At 42.7% G+C, this 25,807-nt stretch overlaps 2 protein-coding genes across 3 annotated transcripts in view; both read left to right on the forward strand.

Moving 5' to 3' along the window:
* MYBPC1 (myosin binding protein C1) overlaps window positions 1-2,855 on the forward strand; it is a 117,166-nt gene extending 114,311 nt beyond the window's left edge. The window contains exon 32 of the mRNA XM_089921592.1: window positions 2,191-2,855. Within this exon, the coding sequence (XP_089777718.1) occupies window positions 2,191-2,291 (101 nt within the window). The 3' untranslated portion in view covers window positions 2,292-2,855. The remainder of the gene's footprint in view (window positions 1-2,190) is intronic.
* Window positions 2,856-16,291: 13,436 nt separating this feature from the next.
* Window positions 16,292-25,807, forward strand: part of CHPT1 (choline phosphotransferase 1) — a 34,984-nt gene continuing 25,468 nt past the window's right edge. Inside the window, exon 1 of one of the 2 annotated variants that reach the window (XR_002648279.3) lies at window positions 16,292-16,728. Coding sequence is in view for 1 of the 2 variants with exons in the window: in XM_022599820.2 (XP_022455528.1) it covers window positions 16,456-16,728 (273 nt within the window). In the remaining variant the exon portion in view is untranslated. The remainder of the gene's footprint in view (window positions 16,729-25,807) is intronic. The other variant, XM_022599820.2, reaches the window with a different exon arrangement.

The following is a 25,807-nucleotide window of genomic DNA, read 5'->3' on the forward strand; positions in this document are numbered from 1 at the left end:
AGGACACAGATAAAAAACTATTTGGACTGGTTGAATCCAATATCTGGAAACTTTCATATTTAAGATTTTCCAATGAAAAATTCTCTAGTAGAATGTCTGTAACCCATCTATCCGTTGAACATTTTGGATAATTTCATGGGACCAAGATTATTTCATATATTCATGAACTTAAAAGGAAAGAAAATTCTAGGCTCCATTACTAAATGTATTAAGTGATAAATGAGTCCTACAGTATATGTATGATTGATCCCCTATTTGGAAGAGCCAATTAAGAGGTTCTTTGGGGCTAGGTGAACAACCTGATGTAAACTCTAATGACATAGACCCATGCCTGAGTTTACAATGTTTGCTCTCTGAATTTCTAGAGATAACATCAACTTTCGAAAGAGGAAAGAATTAGGACTCTTTCTTTAAAAGTTTTGTAGATTGCACGTATAGTCACTTTCTAGCCTGTTCTTTTAAGCCTTGCATTTAGTTAGATCAGTTATATATAGTCAGTTCAGAATACAATATTCTAGAATAGTCTAATTTCTATATCCACTTGATAATTTTGCCTTTTAGAATTTCAACATATATATATGTATACTAATGCTTTGTTGATTGTCCATGTTTTTCTGTTGTTGAAAAACACAATATATATATGTTGTAGGGGGGTTTCTTTAGCTAATGGTTTGGAAACTGTTACCATAATTATTCACTTTACAGTCGAATTGGCTTTGCCACCTGTTCAGGCAAAGTGGTTGTGCATATTAATAAATGTTTTACCTATTAATGATCCTTTTGAAGTGACTGGATCCCAGCCCTTCATTCCGTGCGCTTCTATTTTCCTGTACTTTTCACCTGACTAAGGATTAATGAAATCACCTCATCATAATCGTGACCATAATTTCATCCAAGTACTCAACTTTGGTTTTAGCACTTTATTAATGCTTACAACATGTCTCTCTCTCTCTCTCTCTCTCTCTCTCTCTCTCTCTCTCTCTCTTCCTTAGTTGTAGCACAGTAAGGATTTTTGAATGTATATTATCATCTAAGGTAAGCTTTCATATGGTTTTGGCATATGAAGCTTATGACTGTCATAAGCCATACCAAGCCTGTGGAGTATGGCATGATTTTCATTATGCAACCCAATGAAAATAGACTATTTAAACTCCCTAACATTGTAGTTTTAATGTGTATTTCAGTATCTTGCCATTAACAGCTAGTACTTATTCATCACAACAACCTTCTGTTGACATGAAGCAAGTTGTTGAATGCAGTAGAGCATGAATTAAAGCATTTAATGTAGATGAAAATGAGTGATACCCAAGCATTCTGAGCTCTTTGCATCAAGGAATGGACATGTACATAAGTGGCATCATTTCTACCAATATGTGCCTTAAAAAAAAAAAAAAAGAGAATGACTTTCCCAAATTGCATTAAAGAAGTTTTAAGAATGTTCAAATGGCATGCTGTTTTTGTCTGGACGTGAATTTATTAGCAAGTAGTAAAACACTTCTCTAAAGGACCATTTTTATGGTTTCATGGGTTCTCTCGTGAAGGGTACTTTTATTTTTTAAATATAATTCAGAACCATGGAGGGTAAGTATGAAATATTAGTAGGTGTTTCTCTCACCTTCAGAAGGCATTGGACAGGTTTTACTATGTTTAACAAAATATTTCCAATTTTTGCACTTTTGACAGTGTATGAATAGCCAAAGTTAAAGGAGTAGTTCCTTTTTTCTTCTCCCATGTGCTTGAATGGGAACTCTTTGTGCTTAATTGAAAGGAACATTAACAAACTGGAAACAGTTCTTCCCACTGATTTGTAACATGATTTGCATTTATTCTGCCATTCATTCAGAACACTTAAATCATCTATAGAGGAACCTCGAAAAGAGCAATCAAAACCTCGAAAAGGGCAATAAACACTCTCCAACTAGTGAGGAATTTGAGAACGAATAATAGTAGGGAACAAAAAACTGCTGTGGGTCTGCAGGGAACTTGCTTTTCCTTCTAGATGCCAAATGTTTTAGATTCTAAAGGTGCTAAACCCAGGAGAAGCTTTCCAAGTAGGGACTGAGTGAATCTTTGTAACTAACTGGAACATAATTAGTCACGTTTCCAGGCAGCTAGTCAAGAAGTCTTGTTTCAGGGATTTTTCACGTGTAGACGGTTTTGACTTTGCCTTTTCCTTCTCGTCCTTTCTAGGTGGTCTTTCCTTCTGCAGGCTCCTCTTGCAAGGTGTGCCTCCTAGCGTAATTGATTCATACTTGCGAGAATTGCACTCAAGCAATCCTGAGGAATACTAAGGGCCTGGGCACTGCCGCTCTGCTCACCACTGCTTTGAAATCGGGTTGCAATGAGAAAGCATTTTCTGTTTTGCTCCCAGGCTCCCAAGTGTGGTTGTTTTCTTTCCTCCTGATGCTGAAGAAAAAAAAAAGATGTTTGCACAGATTGCTTAATTAAAAATTGCAAACAAAATCTCATTTCAAGTTAGCATTTTGGTCATTGTTGTCTGTGCTTGGTCACTGTACTTTCCAAAAAAAGCAAGCTATAGAATAAGCAAAAGCATTTATTTTAATTTAAAATAGTAGGCTCTAAATGCTTTGTTTTCCCCTAGAGTAAAAAAAACAGTACAATACACCGTAATAGAATCTTAAAAACACATCTTTCTTTTGATCTAAGAGATTTTTCTAAGCAAAGGGGAGTTGTTTATTTCATACAACCCTACTTAACACCAAGGGATCTGTGCCCTTTTCCCCATTTAAAGTCATTACAAGACTTTTTAAAGTCTTTCAGACAAGTTTTCTCAACAGAAGGGAAAATGTATTCAATGAATGGTACAATAAATCTGAAGTGTTTATGATGAAATGACACAGTATTCGTTTATGTGTTTCGGGTTTGCATGATCAGCCAGAACGGAGGATGAACGCTGGGAGCCAAGATGCTACCAAACTCGGGCCTGACCCAAATCACGTCTCTGGCATAGCATCCTGGCCAAATCCACTAGAGTTCCTGCCAAGACAGCTAGTCACAGTGATGGAGAGCTGTTGCAGACTACAGAGCAGTTACAGATTTAGAGTTTGCTGATGGCCTCCATTCAAACTGATGAAAACCTTTCCCAAAATCTAGAAACTGAGAAACATTCGTGCAAGCCTGTCATCTTTTTAGCAACATCCTTCACTCTTCCTGATGTTACAGAGAAAGTCTCCGTTAGGGAAGTGGAGTAGAAGGGGGAGTCAAGTACCGTACCATTATTGTTTTCTCCCTCGCCTCCCTCCCTTTTGTTCTTTTGGCCTTTTGTTCTAGGAGCTAAATACATCCTGACCTACAGGGAGACCCACAGCGTCCTGGGACAGCATCTTAAAGTTTCTGCTCTGCTTTCTTTCCAGATCAGAGCTGGGAAGATGTGATGATAGCCAGGAACCTGGGTAGTAGTTGTGGGGCTCATAAAGGGAAGGAGTGAATGATCCAGGTAGTTGCAGTACTTTGGAGAAAAGCAAGGGAAAACTTGAGTTCTTGTCCAGACTCTAGTGGTTGCAGTACTTTGGGGAAAAGCAAGGGAAAACTTGAGTTCTCGTCCAAACTCTGGTGGCTGCCTCTTTTTCTGTTTTGTTTCGTTGGTGATCTTGCCTTATGGCTGTTAAGAATATTGGCTATCACCCCATGTTCTCAGTTACCTTCAAAATAATAATGTGTGCAATTCCTATGTAATACCCATGTTAATCAGGAAACCTATTTACACATTATTGGCTAAGATATTTTACATAAGAGAAATCTGGCTAATCTATAAAGACGTGAAGACCGTATGTCCATGTGCAAACCAAACTAACGAGAGTGTGGCCAAACTTGTCGGCGTGGTCCCTGCAGCTCGCTGCTGGGTCAGGGCCTCATTGCAGCTGTGGGCTGGTTGCTTAACTCAAATACTCATTGACCAGTTTTGCCAAGTCATGGGCAATTTGTTATGCCTTTTATAAACATTGCGTAAATGCAACTATAGAGCATTTTTACAAAATATTGTTTCCCCAGTCATGACTTATCCTCTCTAACTGTATTGTATGCTAGGTAATGTTATTTTTCTACATATGACACATTTTTCTACTTAATACCCTTAAGTATTAAGGGTACTTACTGTAAAGTTCCCATGAGGAAGAAAAAGTCTATTTTGAAACTGCAAAGAACAAAAAATATCAGAAGCTGTCATTGCTATTAGCTTTCCTATAATTTTGTTCTAATTTTGTTTAAATTTCATTCTATTAAAGAAAAACATTATATCACAGGATTTACCAAAAATTCTTTTGGGGAACTAAACATACAACATTAAAAATTTTTTAAGCATTACACTATTTACTCACTTTAAAAGAAGGCTTAATGAATGTTTTCATCTAGATTAATATAGAAATAGAAAAAAACCCTACTAGTTCCAAGAAACATTGGAATAAGGCAATACATCCTTAACCCACTCACTTTTATTTTTATTTTTTAAAAATTTTATTGGAGTATAGCTGATTTACAATGTTGTGTTAGTTTCAGGTGTACAGCAAAGTGATTCAGTTATACATATACATATATTCATTCTTTTTCAGATTCTTTTCTCATATAGGTTATCACAGAATATTGAGTAGAATTCCCTGTGCTATACAGTAGGTCCTTGCTGGTTATCTGTCTTATATATAGTAGTGTGTGTATGTTCATCCTGAACTCCTGAGGTTTCCCCTTTGGTAACCATAGGTTTGGTTTTGATATCTGTTAAGTCTGTTTCTGTTTTGTAAATAAGTTCATTTGTATCATTTTTTTAAAGTTAGATTCCACATATGAGTGATACCATATGTTACTTGTCTTTCTCTTTCTGACTTACCTCACTTAGTATGATCATCTCTAGGTCCATCCGTGTTGCTGCAAATGGCATTATTTCATTCTTTTTTATGGCTGAGTAATATTCCATTGTATATATGTACCACATCTTCTTTATCCATTCGTCTGTTGATGAGCATTTAGGTTGCATCCATGCCTTGGCTATTGTAAATAGTGCTTCAGTGAACATAGGGGTGCACGTATCTTTTTGAATTATGGTTTTCTCCAGATATATGCCTAGCAGTGGGATTGCTGGGTCATATGGTAGTTCTATTTTTAGTTTTTAAAGGAACCTCCATACTGTTCTCCATAGTGGTTGGACCAAGTTACATTCCTACCAACAGTGTAGGAGGGTTCCCAGGGTTCCCTTTTCTCCACACCTTCTCCAGCATTTATTGTTTATAGACTTTTTGATGATGGCCATTCAGGTATCTGGTGATACCTCCTTGTAGTTTGGATTTGCATTTCTCTGATAATTAGCGATGTTGAGCATCGTTTCATGTGCTTTTTGGACATCTGTCTTCTTTGGAGAAATGTCTATTTAGATTTTCTGCCCATTTTTTTATTGGGTTGTTTGTTTGTTGATATTGAGATGCATAAGCTGTTTGTATATTTTGGAGATTAATCCCTTGTTTGTCACTTCATTTGCAAATATTTTCTCCCATTCTGTGCGTTGTCTTTCATTTTGTTTATGGTTTCCTTTACTGTGCAGAAGCTTTTACGTTTAATTAGGTCCCATTTATTTATTTTTGTTTTTAATTTTATTACTCCAGGAGGTGGGTCAAAGATGATATTACTGCCATGTATGTCAAAGAGTATTCTGCCTATGTTTTCCTCTAAGAATTTTATGGTGTCTGCCCTTACATTTAGGTCTTTCGTCCATTTTGAGTTTTATTTTTATGTATGGTGTTAGAGAATGTTCAAATTCCATTCTGGTACATGAAGCTGTCTGGTTTTCCCAGCACCACTTATTGAAGAGACTGTCTTTTCTCCATTGTATATTCTTGCCTCCTTTGTCATAGATTAATTGACCATAGCTGCATGGGTTTATTTCTGGGCTTTCTATCCTGTTCCATTGATCTATATTTCCGTTTTTGTGCCAATACCATACTGCTTAACCACTCATTTTTAACTTGATTTCTGAAACATTCTATTCATCTCAACAAATGAGTTCATGAATGTCTGATGTGTGCGTGGCACTGTGATGGATTCAGCTAGGAACTCAGTGAGAAGCCACTTCTGCCTTCAAGAAATTGATAATATACCACACTACTGCCCAAAGGGAAGCACTACACAGAGCAGGCTGCAGGTATAAGAGAACACCGTAAGGATTCAGAAATCGGATAATGTGGTTTATGTATTTGTTATTATCAATGCATGTATCACAGTAGGTTGGAGTACAGGACATGCCACATGATTTTATTTTTCTAAATCAAATTAACTATGACTCTGAGCTCCCCACTAGCCAGAGAGATTGAGAAATTCTCTCTGCCCTCCTTCTGGGTCCTATCTCAGGCCCTGGGTCAACTGGAATCTTTCTTGGTGCCTAGAAAATGGAGAGAAGGAAAGGCCTCTGGTCTTCAGGCTATACTGGTGACTGCAGGATGCCTATCGTCCAACCCAGTAGAGTCCAGCCAAAGACAAGTGACTCTGAAGCTTCCTTGACAAGTGTAGACCTGCGCTCTTTCAACCTCCAAGGCCACAGCTTGGCTATTTACCTACTACCTTTTTTTTGGTCACGCCGCACAGCTTGTGGGACCTCAGTTCCCCAACCAGGGATAGAACCCGGGCCCCATGGAGTGAAAGCGCCAAGTCCTAACCACTGGACGACCAGAGAATTCCCTTTATCTGCTACATTTAAACATGTTCTTTGTGGGGAGACTGGACAGTTCTACCACTTAGTATTAGCCTTGGACCTGGGCAAGAGGGACCTCTATATTTTCAAGAGCCTCACTCTGGCCCTCCTCTAGCCATATCTCCCTCCACAAAGTAGGGAGGCCATGGAACCAAGGGGATGTGCATACTTAGAACTCTTATGAACCTCCCCCGCCTCTTGCAGACTGCAGCCAAGTACACTTTTAAAGACTTTGTGGGCTTTTTCCTTGAGTTCAAACCCCCAAGGAAGAACCAAGTGACCAGAATATATACCCCGAGGCCCAATGGGTGGCCTAGAGGCACCTGTTTGTCAGGGAGTTGGGGTGTGGAGGATGTGACTGAGCTTGTGCATGAGGCAGGGCATCTGCCTGTGTGCACCTGCGACCCCTCATGGTGCAGGGGGGAGCAGGGCAGAAAGCACAGGGAGACCTGGGCCTCGGTGGGCCACAATATTTTGGCAAGTATCTCTGAAGACTTTGATATTTCTGCATTCAAATCTAGCCTTCCAGGTCATTATGAGGGTATCCCCCCAAAAAACTGGAGGATATAACTATTTTATTAACCATTGGTTAGCTTGATTTATAACTTCTAAACATTTATGTACGTGAGCTATAAAAATGAGGGGGTCAGCCAGCCCCCAACTACCTCTGTTCCCTTTCCTGGTCCCCTCCTCACTCCCCTTTACCAAGATCTCTCTCACCTCTCCACTATCACCACTTCTTCTCCCCTGACTCCAGGCCTAACCCTCCATCTCCTTCCTCATTTCAGTTCCTTTGAATGGAATTCTAGAAATACAAATTTGGCCTTCTTTTCCTAGGAGTAGGAGTAGAATAAGGAATAAGAAAACCAGACAGCCTCCTCACCAACTCTCCCTGTAATATTACTTGATTCTAAATTGAACTCTATCTTTATTTCCTTATTTTAGCTGGGTCACTAATTACCATCCTTGTACCAAAGATTTAGCTGATTGCTACGTGTAGGTATTTATGTAATCCTTTGTAATTAAATTTTGATAACTTAGAATGGATGAGAGAAATAAACGCACTAATGGAATGACCAATTCTCCTGATTCTAAGGGCTGTCATCACCCTCTTAAACTCACCTGATGATCTCTCTCTGTCCCCAGATGCACTGGCTGGAGTAGCCTCTGGCCTAGATAAATATTTTTCTTCTATCTGGAGTTGATTACTAGGGACAAAACACCAGGGAGGTGACAGGGCAGTTAAACACTCCCAGGGGGCTCACTCAGAGTGTGGCTTGGGGGTACTGGCAGACTCACATCTTTAAAGGCAAAAACCTTGCACTCAAATGCATAATTGACCATAACTTCTTCTTCTCCCAAGGGATAGCTTTAGAGAGAATGTCTCTCTTTTTCATAGATAAGCACTTACACAGCTATCCACAGGCAAGAGATTTCATCCTTCCAGCCTTCTCCTCTCACCTTCATCCTAGTCTTGGAGACCAAGAAAATACATTAAAGATATTATACACTAATTTAAAAACATTGGCTTGGGCTTCCCTGGTGGTGCAGTGGTTGAGAGTCAGCCTGCCGATGCAGGGAACGCAGGTTCGTGCCCCGGTCCGGGAAGATCCCACATGCCACGGAGCGGCTGGGCCCGTGAGCTATGGCCGCTGAGCCTGCGCGTCCGGAGCCTGTGCTCCGCAACGGGAGGGGCCACAACAGTGAGAGGCCTGCGTACCGCAAAAAAAAAAACATTGGCTTAAAATTTTTTTAAGTTAATAAAAAAAAGAAGAAAGAAAGAAAAAATAACTAGGCGTTACCAGCAACACTGTGGCAAAGAAAGGAGCCACTATTCAGACTTTGTAATGCATCCCTCTTGGGCAATTGGGATGAGGAATAATTGGAAGGGAGCCACGTTTCAAAATAAACCAAAGCTGATTTGAAGTCATGTGGTCATTTGGAAGATTCCAAGCACTAGAGAGCCAAATGATGTATCCCCTGCAAGCTATGGGATAAAGTGCCATTGGACTGGTCACCCCAGCCTCATTCCTGAGTGTCCAAGGGGGCTCACTGTAAACTCAGTTCTCATTCCTGCCCTGGGCAGTACCACTGAGCTAGAGGCAGGTAGGGTAATAGTGGAGGTTGCCAAGAAGGGACAGAGCCTCTATATGTGGGGTTATTTTTATGTGCTTCTTCATAGCTCCTAGCTAAGGCTCAAGAAACATTATCTAGCAGTAGAAGCAGGAGTTCATCGGTGAGACAAGTTGTTTCCTGGGTCTTTCCATGACTGCCAGGTCTTCATAGTGGCCAGCATGGACTTTGACCCAAAGCCTGCCTTTAGTAACTCCACTCCCTGAAGAAGTTAAGCAACAGTGATGGACAGAGAGGGAGGGCGTGGCAAGAAAGGGCTCAGTGTAGGCCAAGACCAAGGTCAACGCCAAGTAGGAGGGAGGAAAGGAGGACAGACCAACACATTATTATTTGTACAGAGGGAAGGGCAGTCAAGAGCAGCGAGACAGAAATGAAGCCAGAAACAACCTCACCAGACAAGGAACTAAAGAAAGGAAACGGCAATGAGAAAATCAACACTAGAAAGAAAAGAGCTCTTGCTTCTGTGCTTCGCGGGCATTATCTCCATCACAGGTTCTTCACCCTGTCTACCTCGACAGCCCTCCTCTCTGCAGAAGAAAGAACAACTTTGGACAGGATGTGAGAGCCCAGCCTGAAGTCACTGCCACCACCCCTCACATTGCTACTCATTAAAGTTTTTCCACATGCTACCTTCTTCTCCATGACATATGAGTTTATTTAATAGAAAAGTAATTTTTTCCTTCCCAGATCTTCAAATGGATGTTGTTCCAAGCATATTGTCAGGGAGCTAAAGGTATCCCAGTCTGGGAAGCACAGCAGAATGTTAGAAAAGTCTCATCAACTATGAACAACAAACACCCTCACTGAGGACCAACAAGTAGATCTCAATTCCAATATACATATATATATATATAATAGAAAAATAAAATAGAAAAATTTAATATCTATCTATATATCCCTTCTTTGCCCTGGAAAGGACAGGTTGAACCAAAATTAAGTGAGCCAGCCTGGTCTTTCTTATCCTTTAATTGTCCTCAGCCCTGTGTCTCCTCGTTCTGCCCCATCCCCCTTCCACCTGGGGCCTGCTCAGAGCTGTGCCTCCACCCAAGCCTCTGAAGACTGAATATGCTTCAGCCCCTCATCAGTCAAAATGTGGTCGCTTCCCAGCGGCATCAGCATCACCTGGGAGCTTGTTAGGAATGAAAACGCTTCCCTCCGCTCTCTCTCCAGATCCGCTAACTCAGAACCTGAATTATCACAGAATCTCCAGGTGATTCCTGTGCTCGACCATGTTGGGAGCGCAGCTTCAGCCCTCTTTCTCGCAAGTTCCTTGCATGGCTATTTATTTGGAGCCATTCTCTCTCAGGTGTCTCAGAGGAAAGACATTCTGATAAAAGCATCACTCCTAAGGTGGTGTTATTTTTTTTAATATAAATGTATTTATTTATTTTTGGCTGCGTTGGGTCTTCGTTGCTGCACGCGGGCTTTCTCTAGCTGCCGTGAGCGGGGCTACTCTTCGTTGTGGTGCATGGGCTTCTCATTGCGGTGGCGTCTCTTGTTGCGGAGCACGGGCTCTAGGTGCACGGGCTTCAGTAGTTGTGGCTCGCGGGCTGTAGAGCGCAGGCTCAGTAGTTGTGGCGCACGGGCTTAGTTGCTCTACGGCATGTGGGATCTTCCCGGACCAGGGCTCAAACCCCTGTCCCCTGCATTTGCAGGTGGATTCTTAACCACTGTGCCACCAGGGAAGCCCTCCTAAGGTGTTTTTGATAATGACCTAACCTAACATGGAAGTCTGACCTACTCTGCTTATCCTAAAAGCCCCAACTCCAAAATAGGAATAACTCATTGTGGGGCTTTACGCACCTCAGATTGCTGAAGAAGGAATTTTTGAGGAAGGAGATTCCCTCTAGTGCTCCTCAGATCATACCATGGAAAACATTTTAAAGCAGTAGGATGTGAACTCAGAAAAGGATAATAAATAAAAGACAGTTAAAGGATATAAATAGGGCAGAATGCTAAGAACCGTGTCTCTGAGGGAAATCAACTTCCAACCCTAAATCACTTTTGCGATTTCAGATAAAAAGCACAGTTACAACATCTGAGGGATTCTGTTGTGAAATTTGCTTTTCTGACCTTGTCCCAGAAATTAAGCATTTCTAGAGAAGACAGCAAAGGTTTTTGTCAATCTGTTATTGAAAACTGTATTCTGCTCGTGTATTTTGTAAGGTTCCATGGTTCTATAAAATTTAGACTTTAGAGTCACAAAGTACAAACCTATAAAAACAAAATAAACCAAAGCAAGTAAATGAGAAAAGGCAAGTATATACCACAGAACTATACTAATCTTCCTAAATACTCCAGCCTGTGGGTCCAAAGCTCTAAACCCTTACACAGATAGCTTGACTCCCTGAATGATAAAATTCTGCTACACTGCAAATCTAGCCAGGTGATTTCTTGATTGCAATCCATGCCTTTTTCCAAACCAATGAAATTCAGGGGCTTTTTGAAGCAGTTATTTTACACCTAAACTAATGTGGCTATATGAGACTATAACATTTTGTGGGAAGTTGGTCTAGATGTTGAAGACGCTGAGGAAGAAGATTTGAAATGTGAGTGCAATTTACACAAAAAGAACCAGTAGTAAAACCAAGATAAGCAATCAACTAAAAACTTGTGGATGCCTCTTGTACTGTGGATACGTAAGACATTGGGAAAGGCTGGGGGATGAGTACACGGGATCTCTCTGTACAATTTTTGCAACTTTCTGTGAATCTACTATTTCAAAACAAAGAGTTTTTAAAAGTATGGATGTCTGCTGGGTGCCAAGAACTCAAGAACACACTCAGTGCAGGGATGTGGTCCTGATACTCTGAGGCTGGACAAGAAGCAGATCGGTACATAAATAAGTGCCCCAAGACAGACTGGATCACAAGGTACAAAGTACTCTGTGTGGAAGCAGGAGAGGGCAACTGGAAGAATATGAGAGGCCATCTCAGAGAAGGAGGAATTTAAGCTGAGCCTTGACTGATAAGCAGTGTTTTAGGGATGATGAAGGATGGAAGGTACTCCCTAAGCCCAGGGAGCAAAGGTGGGGGGGGCATGAGGAAGTGCTTGGTATGTTTAGGAACAGCTAATGGACCCATGAAGGTGGAGCATCGGAGTTAGGGAGGGGAGTGAGGGAAGAGACACTTGGGAGATAAGACTGGAAGAGTGGACCTTAGAATGCCAAGCTAGGGAGGTTGGACTTTACCAAAGTCCTCTGAGCAAGGGAATGTATCACTAGTTTTAATAAATTTAGTAAGATGATATATAGAAAAAGGACTGCTTAATATTGACAAAAATACTCATCTAAGTCTGCTATTTAATATATGTAACTTATTAGGTGACATTTAGCCACAGGTAGGAGTGCAGGCTCTGGACTCTGACTACATTGGCTGGAATCTTGGCTGTATGTCTATTCTAGCAATCATGGGCAAGTTATTGAACCTCACTGTGTTCCAATTTCCCCATCTGCAAAATGGGGACTAACAAGGGTACCAGCTTCCTAGGATTTTTGTGAGGATTAAGTGAAATAACTCCTGATGCTCAGAACAGTTCCTGGCATAGAATAGTAACGCCTAAATGTAAGCTGCCATGTTTGTTCAGGAAAAGGAAAAATTATATATATATCAACCAGTGTGTAATAAACCATGATAATCAAAGGAAGCCATGATGCAAGAGGTAAAATGATAGGAAATCTCGAATCTACTTTTCTCTGACATTAGACAGATATGCCTTGAATTAATTTGAAATTTCCAAAAATTCACCAACCGCTCCCCCCCGCCCCCCCAAAAATAAAAACCATGGGAAAGGTGAAAAGCAGCTTAGAAGCATGAGTGTTAAAGAAGATGTGCTTTTTAAATTTTTATTACTTTTACTACTTTTTAACTATTCCACATTTGCAAAAGAAAAGGATTACACATACATATAGCATAAATAATACTAAAATGAATACCATGTTCCTATTACCTCGTTTAAAAACTGTGGCTGAGACAGCTAGATGACACTCCAGTATCCCTTCCCCCACTTTTCAATAGAAATGTCTTAGCTGGAATAACGGTTGGCCTGCTAAAGACTTCATTTCCAGCCTCTTTTGCAGCTAAATGTAACCGTGTGACCAAGTTCTGGCCAATGGGATGAGAGCAGGGTGATGTGTGCATCTTTAGGCCATGCCCTTAAAAGGAAAGGAACACAGGGTCTCCCCTCTTTTCCCCCTTCCAATTGATTGGAAGTTGTGGCCAGCTATTTCTGACCACAAGGACAAGGGCAACACAGTAAGTTGTCAGACTAATAAAGTGGAAGAAATCTGTGTCCCTGACACCTTGGAGCTGCCATACCAGCCCTGGATTGTCTACCCAATTAGGTGAGAAAAGAATTAACATCTATCCTGTTTCAGCCTCTGTAGTTTTGTATCCTAACTCATACAATTACCAATACTTTTGAAGCCATCTGTGTGCCCTTCCACAATCCCATCTTACTTCCTCTCTACCAGGAGTAACGACTCTCTGGAATTGTATTCGTCATTCTTTCCTTTTCTTCATAGCTTTGCCACATATGTACGTATTCCTGAACACAAAATCTTGCCTGTCTTCGAACTGTATATGAATGAAATCATACTGTGCATTTTTTCTGTAAGCTTTTTTGCCACTCAGTATTATGCTTGTGCAATTTATCTATGTTAATAAGCATAGCTTATTAAACTTGCTAAATACTATTAAATTATGTGAAAATACCACAGTTTTATCCATTCAGAATTGGTAGACATTTAGGTTATTTACAGCTTTTGGTTACTGTACAAGGATGCTATGAATGGTCTTATATGTGTTTCCTAGGACACATGCAAGAATTTCTCTGGGATACACTCCTGGATCAGAATTGTGATGTTACAGAGTATGTGCACGTTAACTTTACCAGATAATGCCAGACTGTTTGACCAAATGATTGTACCCATCTATTCTCCCTTGATTACACTTGAACTTAGGTAGGCTGGTGATTAAGTTCTGGCCAGTGGGAGGTATGTACAGCTGTTGTTTGGGACTTCTGAAAAAGCATTCTACTTTGCTGGCTGAGTTGAGTGGCATCCAGCTTTTTTCCTACCCTCTTCCACTTTCCTGCTGCTTGTAATACGAATAGGATGGCTGGCACTACAGCAGCCTGTTCACAACCAAGAGATGACCTTGTAGGTGGAAGTCAGAGTGAGGATGTTGGAGCAGAAAGACAGAAGAGCTTGGGTTCCTGATGACCATGGACCCACCATCCCAGTCCTGGGCTGTCAATTCTAAACTTACCTGAGAGAGAAATAAACTTCTATTTGCTTATGTCACCACGTTTGGGGGGTTTTGTTATAGATATCGGAACATAAATCTAGTTTATTGTTTTTCTATTTCTTGTGGATTTTTAGGAATTCTTTATATGATCTGGGTACTGTTCAATATGGATTTTATTTGAGGGAAATACCTTTTTCCCATTTATGGGAAAAAGGTATTTTGCCCTTTCATTCTTTCTGATGTTTTTCATGTATATTAGAAATTATCTGTAATATAGTTAAATTTATTTACCTGGAAAAGGACTTTTCCTTGGCTTACTCATGGCACTAATTTAAAAGATAGGTATTTCCAAGTTTACTGTACAAAAAACCCACATAGTTAAAAGTGGATCTCTGTCGTTCTGATTCCTTTCCTGCATTTGTCAGCATCGTTTTTCACATTAAAGATTAGGAGATGTATATATTCAATGCATGGTTTGGTCTGCAGATACCCTCATATTGCTCTAAGGAAGGGATTGCTAATCTTTTTTACAGTAAAACGCCAGACAGTCAATATTGTAGGACTTGGCGAGCCATATGCTCTCTGTCACACCACTGAACTTTGCCCTTGGAGCATGAAAGCAGTCATAAACAATATGTAAGGAATAGATATGGCTTTATTCTTGGCACAGAAATATGAATTTCATGTAATTTTGCATCACAGAAAAAAATCTTTTTTTCAGTCATTTGAAAGTCTAGGGACTTCCCTGGTGGCACAGTGGTTAAAAATCCGCCTGCCAATGCAGGGGACACAGGTTCGATCCCTGGTCAGGGAAGATCCTACATACCGGGTAGCAATTAAGCCTGGGCTCCAAAACTACCGAGCCTGCGCTCTAGAGCGCATGTGTCACAACTCCTGAGCCCACGTGCCATAACTACTGAAGCCCATGCACCTAGAGCCCGTGCTCTGCAGCAAGAGAAGCCACAGCAGTGAGAAGCCCGCGTACTGCAACGAAGAGTAGCCCCCGTTCACTGCAACTAGAGGAAAGCCCACGCACAGCAAAGAAGACCCAATGGCAGCCAAAAAAAGTCTACAAAGCTGTACTTAGCTTATGGGCTGTATGGAAGCAGGTGGTGGGCCGGGTAGTAGTTTGCTGGCCCGTCTCCAAGGTGTTGTGGTGGAATCTGTGGGACAAACTGCACCTGCCGATAGCTGCTGCCCTACCGAACTATCACGAAAGCAGTTTCTGAGCTTATTCTATGCCTTAGAGAAGTGCATAATGATAAGAACCAGGAGGTGAAGAAAAAGGCAAGTGGCAAAGGCTGTGCAAAATGACATGTTTATGACAGGCTATCCCCTGTCTAAATGGGTGCATTGTGAGGTAAGGAGCTGGTGAACTGCCATTGTGTGGCAAGCATGCTTGCTCTGCAGGCCAGTGGAAGATACCACCTGGATCCCTGTCTTTGGGACGAAGGGTGTGTGTAAAAATATCCATTATTATTGGTATCGGATGCTCTGACAAATAGGCATTTATTTGGCTTTCAACGATTCAGTCCCCTTGTTAGACGGTGTTTCTGAGTCCTGAGTGGTAGGTCCAGTACCTTGGAATCTGAACCCTGAACCTTGATCCCTGAACCTGCAAGTGAGGGCTCTCTAGAGCTAATACACAGCCAGGGCCCCAGTCCTCGGGGTTGGAAGAAAGAACTGTGCCCGTGTGTTTATCAGGCAGGACCTCTCTTTGGGCCGACGGATGGAGACCTCATGCCGGTGACCCAAGACGTGCAAAAATCATGTTCTCACACAATACCTCGCTCCCCACCCCCCGGCTCTGCAGGCTGCGGCGTCCTGCAGTGTGGCTAAAGGCCAGGGCGTTCGCACACTAGATCTGAGCTGTGCACACCGCATGAGTTAGAGCAACCCGCTTCTAACTGTCCAGCCGTCGAGACTTCCCTCTGGGGAGCGTCACCAGCCGTCCCCGGAGAGGAATCGGGTCTTAGAAGCAGGTGCATCAGGCTCTTGGGGAAGTCTGGGCCCTTTTCGCGCCAATTAGAAAGTGACGATCGGCGGAGCCACCCCGGTGACCCGGTGGCCAGTGCGTGCCTGTCCCACCTGCCCCGACACCTCGCAGGGCGGAGGCGGCCCCTCCCCCTCGCCCTTCCCCCTCGCCCCTCCCCCTCTCCCGGAGCCCTCCCCGAGGCCCCGCCCCCCCGCTGCCGGCAGCTCTGGGGGCGGGGCCCCGGGACCAGGGGCGGCCCGGCCTGACCTCGACCTCCGCCGCGGGTCCGACCGGCGAGTCCCACCGGGCCGGCGCAGGCCCGGGCCCGCGAGCCCCTCCCTCCACCTGTCCCCGACCGGGCGCCCGGCTCGGGCTGCGCTCGCTCGCAGCGGCGGGGCCCGCAGGCGGCCATGGCGGCGGGCGCCTGGGCCAGGCCGGCGCCGCGCTGGCTGAAGGCGCTGGCCGAGCCGCTGAGCGCGGCGCAGCTGCGGCGGCTGGAGGAACACCGCTACAGCGCCGCGGGCGTCTCGTTGCTTGAGCCGCCGCTGCAGCTCTACTGGACCTGGCTGCTCCAGTGGATCCCGCTGTGGATGGCCCCCAACTCCATCACCCTCCTGGGCCTCGCCGTCAACTTGCTTACCACGCTCCTGCTCATCTCTTACTGCCCCACGGTCACCGAGGAGGTAGGGCCAGCCGCCCGCCCGCGGACCCTCAACTGCTCTCCCCCGGAGCCCCGCGTCCCCGGCCCGAGCCGAGCTCGCCCCGCCCCGGGTGCGCCTCTGGAGTCGCCCGGAGAGCCCCCCGCGCGGCCGAGCCTCTCGGGGCCGCGGAGGGGCTAACCCCGCCTCTGCCCCAGCGCCGCAGTCGCCCCGAGCGTTCCCCGGCCCGCCCGGAGGCTGTCACGCCGCTACCCTGTCCCATGTCCACCCCGAGCCTCCCCCGGAGGGCGGAGGGGCTGTCAAGGTCACTGCCCAGTCCCGTGTCCACCCCCACTCTCCTTCGGGCGGCGGACGGGCGGTCTCGGCCACCGGGAGCGGGGGGCGCCTGCCTGCCTGGCCGCCGCCCCATCCCGCGCCAAGCTGGGGGGTGGACAAGCAGTCGGTTCCTTTGCGCACTGGGCACTGAACACCCACAGCTCCGTCCCGCCTGGCTCCGGGGATTGTGGTTGGGTTGGCCAAGCCCGAGATGCCCATTGAACACTTTTATACTCAGCCGTCCGTTTCTCAAATGTTGCGCTAGTGATCCTGTAATTACTGGTAGCATTGATCAGAGATAAGTTACTTTTAAGAGGTTACTTCCTCGTTGCTTCGTTGACTTTCTCGTGGAAAACAAAAGTATTAGCAAGGTATTAATCCTTATCTTCACGACCCAGGGATCGTAAAAGCCATCGGATTTTATTAGCAATAAATATTTGACCTATGTCCAAAATAAGACGAGTAAATAGTGCGGGCTTTCTATACTTGGTAATCAGGAACATCCCTTGGGCTGAGTGTGATGGGGGACAGGAGGCAGGGGGAGCTACTCCCATATATAGCTCTTTAGAGTACATGGGATAAATATTACATTGCACCTTTTGTGACATGGCTTTCTTTTCCCTCAAATAGAGAACTCCGTTTATAATCCTATTTTAGGATAGGTCCTGTGGAGAACTAATTCGAGATGAGGTTGGATAGCAGGAATACAGTGGAAATGTTTCATGCCCTCCATACATGGATCCATTTTTTAAAGTATTTGATGACCTACATTTTAAATGTATTGAATATCTTGCTGATTGATGGATATGTTATTATATATGGTTTTTCAGCAGACGTTCCCGTTGTTAATTCATTTACATATTGTTTTTTAAAAAGTAAGTTGCAGCCTGTTTGCAGAATTCCCCAGAGGCAGTGCGCCAGAATGAAAAGTGCACTGGGTTAGAAGTGAAGGCTTGGTTCTAATGTGGCTCTGCCACAGCATGGAGTGACATGTGAGTCTTGCTTTCCCTGTGTAAAATAGAAATAATACCTGCCAAACCAATTTCACAAGAATGCAGTGAGGACTAAATGATATATTACACGCAGATAAATGTAGAAAATTAGAATTTGTTCAGCATGTTAAAAATATTACTGGTATTAAAAATGTCCTGAAAACCTATAATAAAATTTAGCTTTTACTGGGCCTAGATTTGTCTAACAGCATTTGGATATTTCTGATATTTGCCAGTTAAGTTGTGAACTTTTCAATGTTATTATTAATTTAAGAACCATTTGTTGAGCACTTCCAAAAGGCAGGGCATACCAAGAAGTCCAAGAGAATCTGTTTAGGGATGTCGGGGTGAGGGTGGGGGGCTGATGGAAAAGGTAAAATTATGATTAAATTAATTTTTAGGCTATGCTTCATTTAAAAAAAAAAGGTGGCAGGTGGGAAGAATCTGAGGCACTTTTCAAAAAAAAAAAATATATCGCAATGATCCAAAAGTGGGAAGTAAGGGTTGAAATAATAAAATGAAACTGAGTTTCTGAAATGTAATTAGATCCTGCACTGCTTCCAGGTGGCTGAAGCAGTGAGAGGAAACACCATTACAGGATTCACATTGCCTGTCTGATAAAATCCCAGCAATAGCACAAAAGAAGCATAGCAGTTCAGGCTATTTTGCTTTCAGGCCGCAGAGCTAGTAAATGACAGGACCTGGTAGGGTTCAGACCCAAGTTGGTCTGAGTACAAAGCCGGATTCTTTTTACCACATACCACCACCATCTCATCTGCAGTTCTTGCCTTTCTGTGTGATGTGTAGGAAAAATACCTTGGGTTCTATGTAATGCTTATTAGGTATGTAACGTGCGTTCACATCCATTATTGCATTTGTGTCTTATATCAACTCAAGGAGGCTGGCAAGTTTTTTCCCTTCCTAGAATGGCCATACTACCATTTTAGTATTTCTTCTATCCATCCATCCTGAAGTAATAGTAACATACATTTTTATTAAGAGGAAATTGAGGCCTGGAGGGTTAAGTGACTTTAACTTGGCCTGAAACTTGTTTTCTGATTCTTAGACTTAAGAATTCTTAGTGCTTTTTCAGACTTGACAAATTGCTTCCAGAAAAGGTCAGGGAAAACCCATATGGTTTTTGGACTCTGATGCTTGGATTTATCTACCCATTGAGGACGTAATGCTGACTACATATCTATATTAATAATAACATTTGATCTATTTTTTAACTGTGTTGATATTTCTAGGACATGACGGGATGAAGGGAAATTAATAGGAAAAAAGTTAAATGATTTATATTAAACTTCTACATGGTGTTCTGAACTGTATTTCACACCACCATTTCGTTAAGGAACTTTCCGCTCCAGCCAAATTGAACTACTTCTTTTTTTTTTGACTGTGTTGGGTCTTCCTTGCTGCGTGCGGGCTTTCTCTAGTTGTGGTGAGCCGGGGCTACTCTTCGTTGCGATGCACCGGCTTCTCATTGCGGTGGCTTCTCTTGTTGCAGAGCACCAGCTCTAGGCGCGCAGGCTTCAGTAGTTGTGGCTCGCAGGCTCTAGAGCGCAGGCTCAGTAGTTGTGGTGCGCAGGCTTAGTTGCTCCGCGGCATGTGGGATCTTCCCCGACCAGGGCTCAAACCCATGTCCCCTGCATTGGCAGGCGAATTCTTAACCACTGCGCTACCAGAGAAGCCCTGAACTACTTCTTATGGCAAAGATTTCTCTCCTTTTCCCTCTCTTTTCTCCTTCCTCTTCCTTTTTCCTGTCCAACTTCATCTCTTAGTGTCCAGTCCTAATGCTACATCCTTAGGAAATTTTTTTCTTCTTTGGAGTCAAATCAACCACTTAATCCTATAAACTCCCATAATAATGACAATGATTACTAACATTTACCAGGTTTTACTTATGTACCAGGCATTAACTTAAGCTGCTTTTGTCTATTATCTCATTTAATCTTCTCAACAGCTTTAGGTATTATTATTATCCCCATATCATAGATGAGGAAACTGAAGGGAAATAAATTAACCTCTTTAAGCTGATACCAGGATTCCAAGCCAGAAAGCTATACTTCCACCGCAGGTCTTTGTAGGTCTCTTGTGGAACGTCTCCATTTTGTTTTGGTTATGTGTGTGATGTGATTTTGGTTATGTATGTCCTTACTGAGCAAGACAGTCTACCATATTTTAAGTTCAGACAGCAATTGCCCATTTGCACGTTCTCCACAGCATAGTGCCTTGCGTAAAGCAGGTGCTTGGTAAATATTTGCTAAATTATTGCCTGCATGCATGAAATAACAAATTGTAATCTTGGGAGATGATGTTTTCCCACCGTTATTCAGTTTTACCTGGTCTTAGATTAAATACTTAATCAATTTGGCCCGGGGGAATTTTAACACGAGTAAGCAAAAGTTGGGGCAAACAGAAAACAAGAACTGAATTGCATCCCCCTCACCTTGATGAAGCAGTTCTGTCTGAATGCTGCTCTGTATATAGTCCTTGGCCCCCATTCCTTGGCTCCTTAATCCTAAAATAGAATCACAGACTCTGACTGCTTGAGGGACCTGAGAGCCTCTTTAATACAATTCCTACATTTGAAGATGAGAAAACTTGGTGATTCGAATCTGGTTCTTCTGGCTTCAGCTTAGTAGCATTCTCTACCACAGAACACTCATATGCTTGTTTCTGGCTGGAATAAACTGTGGCTCCATTCCCTTTTCAGCTTATTTGAGTAAATATTTTTGCTCTGCCCTCTTTTTTTTCTTTTAACATCTTTATTAGAGTATAATTGCTTTACATTGTTGTGTTAGTTTCTTCTGTATAACAAAGTGAATCAGCTGTATGTATACTTATATCCCCATATCCCCTCCCTCTTGTGTCTCCCTCCCACCCTCCCTATCCCACCCCTCTAGGTGGTCACAAAGCACTGACCTGATCTCCCTGTGCTATGTGGCTGCTTCCCACGAGCTATCTGTTTTACATTTGGTAGTGTATATATGTCCATGCCACTCTCTCACTTCATCCCAGCTTACACTTACCCCTCCCCATTTCCTTAAGTCCATTCTCTACGTCTGCATCTTTTTTTTTTTTTTTTTTTCTGTGGTACGCGGGCCTCTCACTGTTGTGGCCTCTCCCGTTGCGGAGCACAGGCTCCGGACGTGCAGGCTCAGCAGCCATGGCTCACGGGCCCAGCCGCTCCGCAGCATGTGGGATCTTCCCGGACCGGGGCACAAACCCGTGTCCCCTGCATCGGCAGGAGGACTCTCAACCACTGTGCCACCAGGGAAGCCCCTCTACGTCTGCATCCTTATTCCTGTCCTGCCCCTAGGTTCTTCGGAAAGATTTTTTTTTTTTTAGATTCCATATATATGTGTTAGCATATGGTATTTGTTTTTCTCCTTCTGACTTACTTCACTCTGTATGACAGACTCTAGGTCCATCCACCTCACTACAAATAACTCAACTTCGTTTCTTTTTATGGCTGAATAATATTCCATTGTATATATGTGCCACATCTTCTTTATCCATTCATCTGTTGATGGACACGTAGGTTGCTTCCATGTCCTGGCTATTGTAAATAGAGCTGCATGAACATTGTGGTACATGACACTTTTTGAATTATGGTTTTCTCAGGGTACATGCCCAGTAGTGGGATTGCTGGGTCATATAGTAGTTCTGTTTTTAGTTTTTTAAGGAACCTCCATACTGTTTTCCGTAGTGGCTGTATCAACTTACATTCCCACCAACAGTGCAAGAGGGTTCCCTTTTCTCCACACCCTCTCCAACATTTATTGTTTGTAGATTTTTTAATGATGGCCATTCTGACTGGTATGAAGTGATACCTCATTGTAGTTTTGATTTGCATCTCTGTAATGATTAGTGATGTTGAGCATCCTTTCATGTGTTTATTGGCAATCTGCATATCTTCCTTGGGGAAATGTCTGTTTAGGTCTTCTGCCCATTTTTGGATTGGGTTGTTTTTTTTGATATTGAGCTACGTGAGCTGCTTGTATATTTTGGAGATTAATCCTTTGTCAGTTGCTTCATTTGCAAATATTTTCTGCCATTCTGAGGATTATGTTTTGGTCTTGTTTATGGTTTCCTTTGCTGTGCAAAAGCTTTTAAGTTTCATTAGGTCCCATTTGTTTATTTTTTGTTTTTATTTCCATTTCTGTAGGAGGTGGGTCAAAAAAGATCTGGCTGTGATTTATGTCATAGAGTATTCTGCTTATGTTTTCCTCTAAGAGTTTTATAGTGTCTGGCCTTACCTTTAGGTCTTTAATCCATTTTGAGTTTATTTTTGTGTATGGTGTTAGGGAGTGTTCTAATTTCATTCTTTTACATGTAGCTCTCCAGTTTTCCCAGTACCACTTATTGAAGAGGCTTCTTTTCTCCATTGTATATTCTTGCCTCCTTTATCAAAGAAAGCATGACCATATGTGTGTGGGTTTATCTCTGGGCTTTCTATCCTGTTCCATTGATCTATATTTCTTTTTTTGTGCCAGTACCATACTGTCTGATTACTGTAGCTTTGTAGTATAGTCTGAACTCAGGGAGCCTGATTACTCCAACTCCATTTTTCTTTCTCAAGATTGCTTTGGCTATTCAGGGTCTTTTGTGTTTCCATACAAATTGCAAAATTTTTTGTTCTAGTTGTGAAAAATGCCGGTGGTAGTTGAATTGACTCTGTAGATTGCTTTCAGTACTATAGTCATTTTCACAATGTTGATTCTTCCAATCCAAGAACATGGTATATCTCTCCATCTGTTTGTATCATCTTTAATTTCTTTCATCAGTGTCTTATAGTTTTCTGCATACAGGTCTTTTGTCTCCTTATGTAGGTTTATTCCTAGGTATTTTATTCTTTTTGTTGCAGTGGTAAATGGGAGTGTTTCCTTAATTTCTCTTTCAGATTTTTCATCGTTAGTGTATAGGAATGCAAGAGGTATCTGTGCATTAATTTTGTGTCCTGCTACTTTACCAAATTCATTGATTAGCTCTAGTAGTTTTCTGGTAGCATCTTTAGGATTCTCTATGTATAGTATCATGTCATCTGCAAACAGTGACAGTTTTACTTCTTCTTTTCCAGTTTGGATTCCTTTTATTTCTTTTTCTTCTCTGATTGCTGTGGCTAAAACTTCCAAAACTATGTTGAATAATAGTGGTGAGGTTGGGCAACCTTTTCTTGTTCCTGATCTTAGTGGAAATGGTTTCAGTTTTTCACCATTGAGAACGATGTTGGCTGTGGGTTTGTCATATATGGCCTTTATTATGTTGAGGTAAGTTCCCTCTATGCCTACTTTCTGGAGAATTTTTATCATAAATGGGTGTTGAATTTTGTCTAAAGCTTTTTCTGCGTCTATTGAGATTATCATCTGGTTTTTATCCTTCAGTTGGTTAATATGGTGTATCACATTGATTTGCGTGTATTGAAGAATCCTTGCATTCCTGGGATAAACCCCACTTGATCATGGTGTATGATCCTTTGAATGTGCTGTTGGATTCTGTTTGCTAGTATTTTGTTGAGGATTTTTGCATCTATGTTCATCAGTGATATTGGCCTGTAGTTTTCTTTTTTTGTGACATCTTTGTCTGGTTTTGGTATGAGGGTGATGGTGGCCTCGTATAATGAGTTTGGGAGTGTTTCTCCCTCTGCTATATTTTGGAAGAGTTTGAGAAGGACAGGTGTTAGCTCTTCTCTAAATGTTTGATAGAATTTGCCTGTGAAGCCATCTGGTCCTGGGCTTTTGTTTGTTGGAAGATTTTTAATCACAGTTTCAATTTCAGTGCTTGTGATTGGTCTGTTTATTTATTTATTTGCGGTATGCGGGCCTCTCGCTGCTGCAGCCTCTCTCGTTGCGGAGCACAGGCTCCAGACGCGCATGCTCAGCGGCCATGGCTCACGGGCCCAGCCGCTCTGCGGCATGTGGGATCCTTACGGACCGGGGCATGAACCCGCGTCCCCTGCATCGGCAGGTGGACTCTCAACCACTGCACCACCAAGGAAGCCCTGGTCTGTTTATATTTTATATTTCTTCTTGGTTCATTCTCGGAAGGTTGTGCTTTCCTAAGAATTGGTCCATTTCTTCCAGGTTGTCTGTTTTACTGGCATATAGTTGCTTGTAGTCATCTCTCATGATCCTTTGTATTTCTGCAGTATCAATTGTTACTTCTTTTTCATTTCTAATTCTGTTGATTTGAGTCTTCTCCCTTTTTTTCTTGATGAGTCTGGCTAATGGTTTATCAATTTTGTTTTTCTTCTCAAAGAACCAGCTTTTAGTTTTATTGATCTTTGCTATTGTTTCCTTCATTTCTTTTTCATTTATTTCTCCTCTGATCTTTATGATTTCTCTCCTTCTGCTAACTTGGGGTGTTTTTGTTCTTCTTTCTCTCATTGTTGCTCTGCCCTCTTGATCTATATATATGAATCCATGTCAGTGTCTGTTAAGAGAGTGTTTGTAGCAGATAGGTGCCCAGCCTAGGGTGGGTCAAAGGGCATTGAATAATTTCTTTCCTTCATGATGATAGTTGAATCGAAAAGCAAGTGTATCTATGGAAATCAGAATGACCTTAAGAAATGGTTTATTCCCCGTCTAAATAATTCAGATTTGGTTGGATTTTGGACTATAAAGTAAAGAGTTATTTGTTGGGGGACAAAAATAACAGGGTATTTAACTAGGTTATTGGGGGCAATAACCTAGTCAAATTCTTTTATTCTTTTATAGGTTTGGTTTCTTTGAAATCTAGAGTATTTCCTCTTTTTTAAAAATCACCTATCTCCCTCTATTTTTTTTTAACCAGTTCAGTAACTTAACAAGCATCGCTTATTAAGGCAGGACTCTTGTAAGAGAGTGGCCTCTCTTACTAAAGCAAAATAACTTGCAGGAGGTGAACATTCTAGAAGCAGGGCACAGAGTAGAGTGAGGCAAGCAGGCATGTGCACGACCCTGAGAGTAGTAAATGCCGCCTTAAATTCTGCAGCCACGGTGCCTTGCTTGCCTCACCCTAAATCCAGCCCTCTCTAGAAGGAGCTTCTGCAGGTAATGTAGAAGTAGCTTTGCTTTGGGGATCGTCCCTTTGATTCCTGTGGCTTTCCTATACTTGATTCCCAAGAAACAAGCTGTTTCTCCTTTAGAATTCTGGTTCAAGTGTGGATAAAACATGGCATTGTGGTGTATAGAAGGAGCTTTAAATCCCACTCCTGGTCGGTTTGACCTGGGCGAGGGTCCGACCACTTGGTTTCTGTGAAGCTAAAGAGCAGAACAGATGTGAAAGCACCCAGCACAGTTGATGATGATAGATCTGCCCAGGGGATTCTCTTCATTCCCCTCTCCCTGCCTGTTTCCCTTGGCCCAGTGAGAGGCTGGCATTTTCAACAAGGATTCTAATAAGTACTAAAAGAGGTTTTTAAAAAGAATACAACTATTCACAGGAAATTTACAAAGAAAGAAGAATGCCTTTCAAAGTAAAGATTTCTAATGTCCTGAGAAAGCCCCCCCCCCCCGCCCCCCGCCCTGAGGTGCTGGTTGCCTGGTGTTCGTGCCCCCCCCCCCCCCCAGCTTGTAACCCGCCTTATTTCTTGAAGGTGGGTGTGCTCCTCTCAAATGCTGGCCTGCACCTGAGCTGAAGCCAAAGCTCGTGGTGAGGCAGTAAGCGGCTAGGGTCTTCCTGCTGGGCAGGACTGAGAATGACCCTACCCTTTGTGACCACCAAGCCTTTGGAGCCTCCCCAGCCTCGGTGACGGGAACCGTCCTTCTGTAAACAAGGAAGTGCCCCTGGCCACAGGTTCAGCTGTGTCA

The sequence above is a fragment of the Delphinapterus leucas genome, chromosome 11 (genome assembly GCF_059928025.1).
Source record: "Delphinapterus leucas isolate spDelLeu-1000000601 "Yukka" chromosome 11, BTC_Dleu_Yukka2, whole genome shotgun sequence".
NCBI classification, from domain to species: domain Eukaryota; kingdom Metazoa; phylum Chordata; class Mammalia; order Artiodactyla; family Monodontidae; genus Delphinapterus; species Delphinapterus leucas.